The sequence below is a fragment of the Gigantopelta aegis genome, chromosome 11 (genome assembly GCF_016097555.1).
Source record: "Gigantopelta aegis isolate Gae_Host chromosome 11, Gae_host_genome, whole genome shotgun sequence".
Taxonomy (NCBI): domain Eukaryota; kingdom Metazoa; phylum Mollusca; class Gastropoda; order Neomphalida; family Peltospiridae; genus Gigantopelta; species Gigantopelta aegis.
This window is the reverse complement of record NC_054709.1, coordinates 30,891,832-30,905,962: the sequence shown is the minus strand read 5'-3', so window position 1 is coordinate 30,905,962 and position 14,131 is coordinate 30,891,832. Positions and strand designations below refer to the sequence as shown.

The following is a 14,131-nucleotide window of genomic DNA, read 5'->3' as shown; positions in this document are numbered from 1 at the left end:
TTTCGCCTATTACATAACACGTGTCTGTATAATTGCTGGTAATAATGGACTGAACATACATCGACTTATTGCAGGATTCTGGGGAGCAGAAGAGTTAGGGCAGGATCTAGCTCAGTTAGTAAAGCGTTCGCCTGAGATGCTTTTGGCTTAGGATCGAATCTCCCTGGTGGAGGACCGATTCTCGTATAGGGTTTTTTTTTTTTTTTCCGGCGCCCCACGACAGGTATATCAAAGGCAGTGGTGTGTGATGTTCTGTCTATGGAAACAAAATGCATACAACAGATCACTTGCTTGATAAGTTAATAACTGAAAAATGTAAATACTTTCTTTTGACGATTGTGTTAGAATTACCAAATGTTTCACCAATACGCACTAGTGGTGTTGTTAAACAAAACAAACTAGAACCTAGGTCTTTGTGACGCAATGTTCGAGTAAGTGCTGGTTTTGAATTATTTTACAGACTGAATGCACATCTTGGGCAGGATGTATTCCAGTGGTAAAACGTTCGCCTGATGCACGGTCGGTATAGGATCGAACTCCGTCGGGGGACACATTAGACTATTTCTTTTTCCCAGCAAGAAATGCACCACGACTTGTTAATCAAAGGCCGAGGTATGTGCTGTCATGTCTGTGGGATGGTGTATATAAAAGATCCCTTGTTACTAACTGAAAAATGTAGCGGGTTTTCTCTCTAAGATTACATTACCAAATGTTTGACAGCCAATAGCCGATGATTAATAAATCAATACGCTTTGGTGGTGTCGTTAAAGAACACAAACTGTTGATACCAGTGGTAACGCACTCGCCACATATTCACGCACACGTCACTTGAAAATGCGTCGTGTTTTGACTAATGTTGAAGAAGGGTAATAGAGTAGGTCGGATACAGGTTGAACACTGTCAATGAGAAGTCGCGAGGCACTTTAATGTCAGTCAGAGTGTGATTGAGTGGATGAGGCAACGATTTGAAATGACTGGATCCGTTTCCTATGCACAAAGACCAGGACCATTAAGCAAAGAAAAAACGACGCATTTTCAACTGAAGAGTGTGTGTGAATATGTGGATGGCAATCATGCACACTTTTATACCCATGATGAGAACGCATTGTACGGGCACAACATACAGAATTTCAGACATGGGTGCGTTAAGCCAACCCATTTGTTGGGGTGATAGTAGGTACATGTGTTTGCGTAACTTTTACCATTTTGTTGTGGCCTATACCTGGAAGTACCGTTACTCGTATTGAAATCCACATGAAACCTCACTGTGTGGCCTAATTCACGAAGGCCATACATTCCTTCTTTCATAATTAGTGTGTTGGCCGGTCATCGTTAGCATGTGTAGTACTAACAATATACAGCGACCCTTCAATATGTATGTAATATATACTATAGAGATATGACTCTTGCAATCTTGACGTATGTGTATATATATTTATTTATTATATGTATACAATCTTCTGATGCTACCGGTTGGTGGCCTTGAGCGAAATAAATATGATCTGTTCTGTTCTGTGATCGTAAAGTTGCGATAGTTTGGTGAATTGTGGTCTATGGTATAACTACTTTGACTATACATGTCTTTATGTATGAAATCAATTACATCTTATCATAAGCTTTAATTGGAGTGGACCTGTCCATTCTAAAGAAATTAAACTGCCACGTTTTTAACAATGTTTTGTTTACCTTTTTAAATTTTTATTTTATTGAACTGCCCATTTCAGGGAGGTGTAACCTCGCTAAAATCTTTCCCGGGACCGACCTTGAGTCCCATCGCCTTCCTTTTTAAAAGTTCCCTTTTGTCCAGATGTCCCAAACAAGACCAAACATTACTAGACTCAGGCGCGGAGTTCGCGCGGTGGTGGGAGGCTAGGCGTCGCCCCTCCCTCTTTCACAAACCCCTGGATCCGCGCCTGATGCTCTGATTCATTTTTTCTGGTTCATGTTTCTACCTCTGATGTACTTAAGGCAAGGCATGACACAGCCTGTTCCCTGTACCCCACACAGGCGTTCTCTAAAACGCACATTAAGCCCTATGTGATGACCTTACAGCCTACAGAACTCTCTGGTGAAGTCAGATGTTGTGTCCACAACAGGCGTGCTTGAACAGTTTTCTGATGGAAGTTTGTGTAAAAAAATAAATAAAATTACCCGCATCCACACCCACACCACTGTTTCCTACACCACTGTTTCCTTTTCGTAACCGTTACGGTCGAGTTCGTCCGCCGAGTTCCGTCTCAACAGAGGTCCGGCTTTATGCATTCCGTTTCTGGCGGGAAACAGCACGTTTTGCTGCTGCGGGCAGAAGATGACGATGAACGTCGACCTGAACGTCTGACTGAGGAGACAGTACAGCATGAAGGTGATGGCCGAGTTGACAGCCAGCAGAGAGTCCGTGATCTCTCGGATAGCCTTCGTTCGGTAGCCTTCCTCGGCGTAACCCTTTCCGAAAAACGTCGACATGACGGCGTCCGGCATTATACACACCACGAAAACCAGTGTGATGATGATCAGCATGAGCGTGATCCGGTTGCGCGAGGACAGCTTCTTGCCCTTGACGCGCTCTTTGCGCAGCTCGTTAATGATGCGCACGTTGAGGTAAACGAGAACCACCAGGGGTATGATGCAGCGCACGGAATTCTGGATCCAAGAGTAAGGTACGATGAACGCGTTGTTGGCGCCCAGTTCCGTGAGGACTATTTCGTTGCACGAGACGTTATTGGCGGCGTCGTACACCGACACGACCTTGTATCTGAACAGCGAAGGCAGCGACAGGAGAATCATCGTTATGTAAACGGTGGTGCATATAATCCTTGCGCGGGAAATTGTGCATAGCTGTTTGGCTCTCGATATATGGCAGACGGATATGTATCGCTCCATCGCCACGGAAACCGTCAACCAGGCGGTGATGCACACCGCCATGTTAAATATGTAGTGAGCCATCGGGTAGTACGTCATCACCATGGTCTTGCTGACGTCGGGGTGGTTGAAGGAGAGCGCGAGCATGATGAAGTACATGAGGTCGTTGAAGAGCTTGATGGTTTCGGAGACGGTCAGGGCGGACAGGTAGACGTTGGTCGAGGTAGCCATGTGTCTGTGGTTGAGCACGATCAGAGCCAGCGTGTTGCCCGTGATGCCCACCACGCACAGGATCGGGTAGATTACCAGGCCAGTGACGTACTGCGCAGTCGTGTAGAAGTTCTCGTACTCTTCCGTCGTGTTCGACACGCAGCTTCTGTTGTGCAGCCCGCTCATGACGTCATTTCCCGTGTCGTCGTTGGCGAGCATGACAGCGGGGACGAGACTGATGTTCATGAGGTACGTATCCGTGGTGATGTTCGCCGCCATGTTTGTTTTATTTAAGGCCCAGAAGGGTTTCGGTGACCTGAAAAACAGAAAGAAATTTCAGCTGAGAATCGTTAGCCAATATACCAACACACGAAAAGTTAAAGTTAGTTTTGTTTAACAATCTACTTGAGCACATTGATTTGTTAATAATACCCGCTATTGAGTGTGAAACGTGCCTTTAACACGTCGAAGTAGCGATTATGCTCTTCGAATTAAAGGTCAAAGTACACGTTCGCTCTAAAGTTCTGTGTGTCAGTTAAAGTTAGTTTCTTTTAACAACACTACTAGAGCACATTGATTTGTTAATAATCCCGCTATTGGGTGTGAAACGTGCCTTTAACACGTCAATGTAGGGCTTATGCTCTTCGGGTTAAAGGTCAAAGTACACATTCGTTCTAAAGTTGTATGTGTCAGTTAAAGTTAGTTTTGTTTAACGACACAAGTAGAGCACATTGATTTGTTAATAATCCCGCTATCGGGTGTGAAACATTTGTGAATTCTGACATATAGTCTTAGAGATGAAACCCGCTACATTTGTTTTCATCAGTGGCAAGGGAGCTTTTATATGCACCATCCCACATACAGAATAACATACACCACGGCCTCTGATCTACCAAACGTGATGCACTGGCTGGAACGAGGGAATAATGAGGGAAAGTATGTACAATTAAAATACTACTAGTAACACTATTGTTTATATAAACAGTCTCTACGACGTAACAAATAAAAACAAATGCAAGGTTATGCTCTGACATTAAAACACATAACTTTTTTACATCAGGTAACAAAATAAACATTTTTTTACAATATATCTGAGCATGTTGGAATAAATTAAAACGAAGATCCTCATATAACGTTTAAATTATTAAAGCAAGAATTTCATTCTGTACAGACTGGTTATCGAATATAGCGATAGGACAGAATCGTTGATCAGCCGGCAGATTCTCATATCGGCCGGTCTGTAACCCAGTAGGAACAACACCACATCGAAATTTCACAAAGGCGCTCCTGTATCGGCCTGACATTAAACTGTACACATATCGCTCAACACGATAACTATTCATTAACAATCGATATTTTCTTAGTTTTCCTGTAGTCTGTAAAATAGCTTCTGCCCAAGACATTGCAAGCTGGTCACCATATTGTTCTAAAACTCGATTAATAATAAGTTTGGGTAAAACTACAATCTAATTAAAATTAGCTCCACTATTACATGTGGATCTAACACCAGCCAGTTGGAGCTCATGTCCACCAATCAAAACCTTACTTGCAGAATCCTGCCAGTGATTTAAAATAATTTGAAAACATTCCGAATTATCCTGAGGGTAGACGACATGTTTCGTGTGAATTACGAATGCCTTAAAACATGTTTTATTTTATAAAATAAATAATTTGTAATGTAAAACTGAAGACTGATAACCCATCCCGTACGTATTGATATGGTTCGCTGTACTGCGGCCACTAAAATAGACTCGCCCGATATTTTTAGAATTTGTATGCTCCCAAATAACGTTATAAAAGGCGAAGTGTGATTGGTCAATATTTAAATTATTATTGGGCCTCCCGCCTGTTTGATCGCCTGACTGCCTGTGGCGCGGTGCTCCCCGCTTTACGAATCCTTTATCCTCCAGGGCCTAATTAATAAAATAAAAATATATATATATATATAAATATTATTAGAATTTGTATATAATTATTTAGCTCCCAAATTATATACTAAAATAATAAAGATATAAGGTTTTTATTTATGGTGCTATTATAAATATATGAGTGAAAATATATAAATGTGATAGATCCCTAATTATAAATGGTATAATTATTTAAGTTTGTAAGTGGTCACTACACATTTAAATTTTTTTCTTTTTCTTTTTTTTTACCCCATGCAATTTTTATAATTACCCCTCCCCCCTCCCGCCCCGGAATCGACAACTGGCGATGTCAGAGGCTGAATCCGGGGTGGCGTGCCTGAACCCTCGTGGATAGGGGCACGTAAATACAGTTACCCATACCCATAAATTATTATTTACAGACGAAATGTTACCTGGACATTGGGGACTACGCAGTGTTGTTAGTTTTAAATCACTGGCAGGATTCTGCAAGTAAGGTTTTGATTGGTGGACATGAGCTCTAACTGGCTGGTGTTAGATCCACATGTAATAGTGGAGCTAATTTTAATTAGATTGAGAGCTTTACTTTGCGGTTTCAACTGATGATAACAATTTTAAAAAGAAGACTGTCATTATGGTCGGGTCTGATAAAGCAGTAGGTGTAGACAAAATAGCCAACGAATATATTAAATCAACCACCACCTTGACCATGCCAGTCTATGTTACATTTTTTAATGCTATATTTGATCACGGCGTTCTACCTGAGGAATGGCTCACAGGTATTATTATACCAATTTTTAAAAATAAATGGAACAGACTAGTACCCGAAAATTATCGACCAATTACACTACTCTGCTGTTGTTCTAAGCTATTCACAACTTTACTTAATAACCGGTTAAACTTATTTATTGAGGAAAACAATATCATTAGTGAGGCACAGACTGCATTTCGTAAAGGCTATTCACCTACAGACCACATATTCACATTACATAACTTGATCGATTTCTTGAAAAAAAGAAAAAAGAAATTATACTGTGCATTTATTGATTTTCAGAAAGCTTTCGATATGGTACCAAGAACTCAACTTTGGCATAAGCTGTTACAAAATAACATAACCGGTAATTTTTTTAGAATTATCTACCAGATGTATCAAGGTCTAAAATCATTAATTTCCGTAAATAATCAGCAATCAGCTTTATTCCCTTGCAACAACGGTATCCGCGAAGGCGAAAATGTATCCCCACTTCTGTTCTCCTTGTATCTCAACGATTTAGAAGATTATTTATCCAACCGTTTTGATTGGTGGACATGAGCTCCAACTGGCTGGTGTTAGATCCACATGTAATAGTGGAGCTAATTTTAATTAGATTGGGTAAAACTATATACATTAACAAGTCTGCTCTATCGTCCACGTACAGCCTTCCACGAAGACACTTTCAGTCCTAACAGGGGTACCGGCCTCGGTGGCGTCGTGATTAGGCCATCGGTCTACAGGCTGGTAGGTACTGGGTTCGGATCCCAGTCGAGGCATGGAATTTTTAATCCAGATACCGACTTCAAATCCTGAGCGAGTGCTCCGCTACGCTCAATGGGTAGGTGTAAACCACTTGCACCGACCAGTGATCCATAACTGGTTCAACAAAGGCCATGGTTTGTGCTATCCTGCCTGTGGGAAGTGCAAATAAAATATCCCTTGCTGCCTGTCATAAAAGAGTAGCCTATGTGGCGACAGCGGGTTTCCTCTCAAAATCTGTGTGGTCCTTAACCATATGTCTGACGCCATATAACCGTAAAATAAAAATGTGTTGCGTGCGTCGTTAAATAAAACATTCCTTTCTTTCTTTTTTCCTAACAGGGGCGGGACGTAGCCCAGAGGTAAGGCGCTCGCTCGATGCGCGGTCGGTGTGAGATCGATCCCCGTCGGTGGGCCCATTGGGCTATTCCTCGTTCCAGCCAGTGCACCACGACTGGTATATCAAAGGCCGTGGTATGTACTACCCTGTCTGTGGGATGATGCTATAAAAACACTGGAGCTACTTCATAAACATCGGATTTTAGTGCCTCCATCAGCAACATCTAAGTGACTTATTTTCAGCTTCGGATTTTCTGTTTTCGCTATTTAACTATAATTGGCCGTTGGACCGGTTTTTTTATATTTTAAATAAGGGATATAGTCCATTGGTAAAGCGCTCGCATGATACGCGGTCAGTCTAAGATCGATTCCCGTCTGTGGACCCATTGAGCTATTTCTCGTTTCAGCCAGTGCACCACGACTGGTATATCAAAGGCCGTAGTATGTGATATCAAGTCTATTGGATGGTGTATATAAAAGATCCCTTGCTACTAATGGAACAATGTAGCGGGCTTTCCTCTCTGTGAAAATGGTTGACACCCAATAGCCGATGATTTTTTAAAATCAATGTGCTCTAGTGGCGGGACGTAGCCTAGTGGTAAAGCACTCGCTTGATCCGCGGCCCACTGGAATATTTCTCGTTCCAGCCAGTGCACCACGACTGGTATATCAACGGCCGTGGTATGTGCTATCCTGTCTATGGGATCGTGCACATAAAAGATCCCTTGCTACCAATGGAAACATGTAGCGGGTTCTCTCTAAGACTAAATGTAAAAATTGCCAAATGTTTAAAATGCAATAGCCGATGATTAACAAATCAATGTGCTCTAGTGATGTCATTAAAGAAAACACACTTTTTTCAAGTCATAAGTACAGACCGCTGCTACTAAATGTTAGTACAGGTGTTTGTACAAAACGCATCATGTGACCGCGGCTTAGTTGAAAGTCGGATCTGCGACCCATCGCTACTATTGGAAAATTGTAGTGGGTTTCATCTCTTAGACGGTAATATGTGAATTTTACCAAATGTTTGACATCCCATAGCCGATGATTAATAAATCAATGAGCTCCAGTGATGTCCTTAAACAAAACAAATTTTATAAGCCAGTCCAACCGACGTTTTAATTGCTCGGTCTGGCTGAACTCTGATCACGTTTCCGCTCCAGCCAGTGCACCACGACTGTTACATCAAAGGCCGTGTGGTATGTGCAATCCTGTCTGTGGGTTGATGCATATAAAATATCCCTTGCTGCTAACCGAAAAGAGTAGCCATGAAGTGGCGACAGCGGGTTTTCTCTCTCAATATCTGTGTGGTCCTTAACCATATGGCCGACGCCATGTAACCGTAAATACATTCTCATGCTCCGTGACTCATAATTAAAAATTGTAATTAGTTATGTCTTCTGTATTGAACAAACTAGTAAATACAGAGATTATTACCCTCGTGTGTTTCGGTATCGTCGATATCATATATATATTATTTTCTGAATGTCAATTATATTAGCTAGACCATAATGTCACGCATGGTATTATTCCATTTTGACGAAAGTGGGTCTAAGCAACCCATAAATGAATTAAAATCCACTGTCATTGACACTGTCGACTAGTTCTAATGGCGAAAACATGCTTACATTTGCACGTAAATTAGGGCGAAAGCGAAAGGTCTGCTAAGTGCCCATAACTTGCTTTTTCACAAAGCGCTTCATTTGTACGCTTTGCACGTGTATTCCATGTTCCCAATGCTGAATTTCCGTATAATTGGAGCTTGCGTTCGTGTACGGTGCACACTCCAAATTCGACAATGGTACGACTTCAACTGACTATCGAAGATCGAGGAAGGGCTATTGCTTGGCTTCAGGATGGCAATACGCAAAGAAATGTTGCTCTGAGACTTGGTGTCAGTCAGAGTGTCGTTGGCCGACTGTGGCAACGGTACCATGCAACGAATTCTGTTCGAAATCGTCCACGTTGGGGAAGACCCCGAAGCACTACAAATAGAGAGGATCGCTACATCACCAATATGGCTCTACGTCAACGCACAACCACTGCACGCCGATTACGTGACAATCTGCGGACTGCGACTGGAACTCGAGTGTCTGATCAAACCATACCCAATCGTCTGAGAGCCAATAATCTACGCTGCCGTCGCCAGGCTGTTCGACCACCACTCCTACCACGTCACAGAACGGCCAGACGTCACTGGTGCACGCTTCATCTGCGGTGGCAACGTGTTCAGTGGGGTCGAGTGATGTTCACTGATGAGTCCAGGTTTAGTCTCCAGTTCAACGACGGTCGGGTCGGGTTCGTGTCTACAGACGTCCTGGGGAGCGCTTCGCTGACGTTAACGTTAGACAACGTCACCGGTTCGGTGGTGGCAGCGTCATGGTGTGGGGCGGCATCTCTATCCACCACAGGACCCCCCTCTGTGGTGGATGGCAATCTGAATAGAATCCGCTATCTGAATGAGATTATCCGGCCGTTGGTTCTCCCAGGCCTTCAGCAGATTGGCGGCGGGGCAGTTCTGCAGGATGACAATGCCAGACCCCACCGCGCCAGGGTGGTAACGGACTTTCTCAGACAACAAGGTATCGTCAGGATGGATTGGCCAGCATATTCGCCTGACTTGGCCCCAATAGAGAACGCCTGGGACGAATTAGGCAGGAGAGTTCGGGATAACCATGCCCCTCCGGCCAACCTTCATGATCTGGGTCAACTTCTTATGGCAGAGTGGCAGGCCATTCCCCAAGAGTTCTTCAGACGTCTGATCAACAGCATGAGGCAACGAAGTGTCGAGTGTATTCGCGCCAGGGGTGGATTCACACACTATTAAACGAATGTTCTAATGTGTAAAATCCATGTTTGACAACTTTCAACTTTGACAGCATGTCATGTGACTTTCTTGTATACAGTGACGTTTATTTGTGTTTTTTTTGTAAATATGGAACAATAAATAAAAAATTTGGTGTAGTTTACATCATCAATCTAATATACTCTGAAACTTATTTGGTAATAAATTTTTGACCCTTAAATTGTTTTGAGTAGTATTAGAAATACTAATTGTATTATGCGAGCCTCTGGCGAGCATAATGCATTATTTGCATTCCTAATAAAATTATATGATATCGACGTTACCGAAACACACGGGGGTAATAATCTCTTTCTCATATAATGTGACGTGTTTCTGTGAAATGTATACGTCAATTATGGAGTGTCGCCGCAGTACGTTTTCTTAAAAGTCATTAAACCTAGTGCCGAGACCTCGATTAATTTACATCTAATTTGCAAATTTATCAAATTCTTAAAGTATGTGATCTGAAAAAAATATCAGATACTTTGATTACACTGGATACCTTAGCTATTATATGATAAATAATAATACATTAAAGGCATATTGTCACAGACCACTGACCTATTTAATGGCGTAACAAAATATTACCTGAACAAAAATAATTTGATTTGTCCCTAAATGTACTTTATTCAACCATCTTCATAACCGCTATACTACATTTATTAATGATATTTTGTAAAAATAATTGAATTATGGCAATGGTCCATAATTCAAAAATGGTTCAGTAAAGGTGATGCAATAGCTAGATTTGTTTCCAACAATTAATGTAATTTTTATTTATTATCTATTTTTAGAGAAATAAGGTCCTTAAATCCGTGACAGTATGCCTTTAACAAGTGAAAAGAAAAGAAAAGACAAAAAAAAAAAAAAAAAAAAACCGAGAGAAAAAAAATCAAATGCGCGGGAACAGCCCACCACCACCGCCCACGAGTGAATCTACCTACACAGTACTGATATGTAAATCCATAAACATGATATCGCTGTAATTTCACGCTACAGCGCGGGAAAAAGCATGCATGGGTCACGTGACACTGTTAAACACGAAGTGCACGAGGCGGACACTTCGATGACGGTTTCACGTTTCCGTAATTATCGACTGAGTGGCTGAAATTTGAACCCAATCCTGCATCAATCCATCACCGCGGGAGAAAACCGCGGGAATTCTTTGATTACAAACCGGCCTTGGTGGCGTCGTGGCAGGTCATCGGGTACTGGTAGGTACTGGGTTCCGATCACAGTCGAGGCATGGGATTTTTAATCCAGATACCGACTCCAAACCCTGAGTGAGTGCTCCGCAAGGCTCAATGGGTAGGTGTAAACCACTTGCACCGACCAGTGATCCATAACTGGTTCAACAAATGACATGGTTTGTGCTATCCTGCCTGTGGGAAGCGCAAATAAAAAATCCCTTGCTGCTAATCGGAAGAGTAGCCCATGTAGTGGCGACAGCGGGTTTTCTCTCAAAATCTGTGTGGTCCTTAACCATATGTCTGACGTCATATAACCGTAAATAAAATGTGTTGAGTGCGTCGTTAAATAAAACACTTCTTTCTTTCTTTCTTTCTTTGATTACACCAACATGGACGCTGTTTTGTGGAAATACGAATTATTTTTGGCGAGGTGTTGTGTAAAAGCTCAAATAGCGTGAAATAGAAACTGTAATTAACATTAAAAATATAATAAAAAATCCCCCACCCCCAACCCCCCACCTAAAAACTCCAAACAAAAACGAATACCAACAATAAAAAAACAAAAAAAAACAATAACAAACAAACAAAACAAACAAATAAAAATGGGGAAGAAGAAGTTTGTTTTGTTTAACGACAGAACTAGAGCACATTGATTTATTAATCACTGGTTATTGGATATCAAACATTTTGACATGTAGTCTTAGAGAGGAAATCAGCAAGATTTTTCCATTAGTAGCCAAGGATCTTTTATATGCATGATCCCACAGACAGGATAGCACATACCACGACCTTTGATATACCAGTCGTTGTTCACTGGCTGAAACGAGAAACGGCCCAATAGGCCCACCGACGGGGATCGATCCAAGATCGACTGCGCATCAAGCGAGCGCTTTACCATTGGGCTACGTCCCACCTCCCGGAAGTGACGAAGGCTGGGGGCGCTATTCCCAATTCAAAAGATTATGCATTTGCCTCCCGGTTGGGGGCGAGAATTAGCTCAGTCGGTATCTCCAGGGCCCCGTTCCACGAAGCTATCTTAGCACTACTATCGCCGTAAATATCTACCATCGCGACCTTATTTTTCTACGATCACCAGCCTGTTCCACGACGCGGCGTAGCTTACTATCGTCGTAAATTATTGTGAAAATTTACAATAGGTACGAGGCAGTTGTAAGCCACTAACGTAGCTGTCAAAATTTAATGGCGGTTAGATGATGATTTGATAATTTTATAAAAAAGATACCAAATTATTGTGTAAAAATAGATCTAATATATACCAAATACCTTTTATGAAACTCGGCGTTCGATTAAAAACATTCTAGGCCATACGACCTTCACACGAAAATTCGCACTTCTTTGCAAAAAATATATTAATCATTAAAGGGGCACTTACGACTACCACAAGGTTGCTTTGTGAAACGGCTGTAAAGTTTGCGGTGCCAGTTGTAAAACTCACCTTAAGTCACTACAATTAACCTTAGCTACAATTCTTTCGTGGAACGGGACCCAGAGCGCTTGCCTAAGAGTACGCAGGACTCGAAACAGCGGCCTGCGAAAAGCGAAATGCAGTCCATTTCTTAGACTAATGCCTAGGTCACAAATGGCCTGCGGCGTGTTGGCGGCGGCCGTAAGTCCCCAAAATTGCCATAACCGTGCGGTGGCCGCACGGTAGAATACGCTAGCCGTGAGGCGATATCAAGTTTTTTAGCTTGTCGCAGGGGCTTACGATTTTTTAAATTTGACATGAAACTTTTTTTCGGAAATCGCAAGGCCGTAGGCCACAACCCCGCCGCATGTAGTATCGCAAGGTCACTGTACGGTTTTTAACTCTGTCTGGTGTGCCTAGAAAATCGTACGGCAGCCGCAACAACCGTGAGGCCTCCTTACTGTCACCTCACGGTAGAGATAGCCGTACGATGTTCTAAATATCGTACGGCGGCCGCAACAACCGTGCTGGCGCCTTGCGATTGCCTTGCGGTCGCCGTGAGGGCGCCTTGCGGGGTATTAACTAGCGCCTTGCGGTCTCCTCACGCATTTTGATTTCATGACTTTTACAATTACCGTGCGGACCCAGTAACATTTGTGAACACTGCTTCCACAGCCAACAAAGCCGTACGATTTGTAAAAATCACATCTACAAACCGCAGACCGCAGAACCGTGCGGCGGCAGCATCATATGTGACCGAGGCATTAGCAGACGAAACAGAAATTCATCTGCTAAAATTATCCCCAAATCGCAGGCCATTTTTCATTTAACCCTTGATTCTGTTACATATTAATTTGAGAAGTCATCCAAAATACAGCTAAGAGGTCCTAAATTTCCACACACCATTTCAAACACACCACTCGCCGCGTGCTGTCTTATTTACAGCAGACCATAGGATTTCTGTAGCAGGCCGTATTTGTTTTGACCTTCTATTTGAAAACCCCCAAACAAAACAGCGTGTTATATTTTACTGTGTCTTTCGAGCCTTTTATATGCATCATTCCACAGACAGGATAGCACATACAACGGCATTTGATATACCAGTCGTGGTGCACTGGCCGGAACGAGAAATAGCCCAATGTGGACACCGACGGGGATCGATCCCATCCTCACATATAGGTTACCAAGGCCGTACTGTATGCTAATGTACACGGGTTACCGCTGTATGAACATCTCAAATCCCGTGGTATATTATATTAAAGGTTTGTCACTGTGTGAACATCTCAACGCCCGTGGTATTATATTAAAGCTTTGTCGCTGAAACGGATACGTAACTGGTGTAAAATGTCAAATATATTACATTGATATATTTCTCGTAGGTGGGTAATAAATCAAATATTCTCATCTCCCTCCTGTATATTGTAAATTGATTATCCGGCTCTTTGGCAACAGAAGCTGAGTGGTGATCGGCAAATATATTGAGCAAAACAAATACACGGAACACCATGGGAGTTCAGCCAGACCAAGCAGAAAAATTATCTCTTTTTTTTTTGGTTTAACGACAACACTAGAGCACATTGACTTATTAATACTGTAATGTGGAACAGAATGTCAGAATGTGAGACTGAATTTGAGTATTGTAATGTGAGATTGAATGTCAGTATTGTAATGTGGGACTGAGTGTCAGTATTGTAATGTGAGACTGAATGTCAGTATTGTAATGTGGGACTGAATGTCAGTATTGTAATGTGAGACTGAATGTCAGTATTGTAATGTGAGACTGAATGTCAGTATTGTAATGTGGAACTGAATGTCAGTATTGTAATGTGAGACTGAATGTCAGTATTGTAATGTGGGACT

General features: G+C 42.2%; 1 protein-coding gene across 1 annotated transcript in view; it reads right to left on the bottom strand.

Moving 5' to 3' along the window:
* Nucleotides 1–1,512: 1,512 nt before the first annotated feature.
* LOC121385666 (FMRFamide receptor-like) overlaps nucleotides 1,513–14,131 on the bottom strand; it is a 46,978-nt gene continuing 34,359 nt past the window's right edge. The window contains exon 2 of the mRNA XM_041516430.1: nucleotides 1,513–3,385. Within this exon, the coding sequence (XP_041372364.1) occupies nucleotides 2,179–3,385 (1,207 nt within the window). The 3' untranslated portion in view covers nucleotides 1,513–2,178. The remainder of the gene's footprint in view (nucleotides 3,386–14,131) is intronic.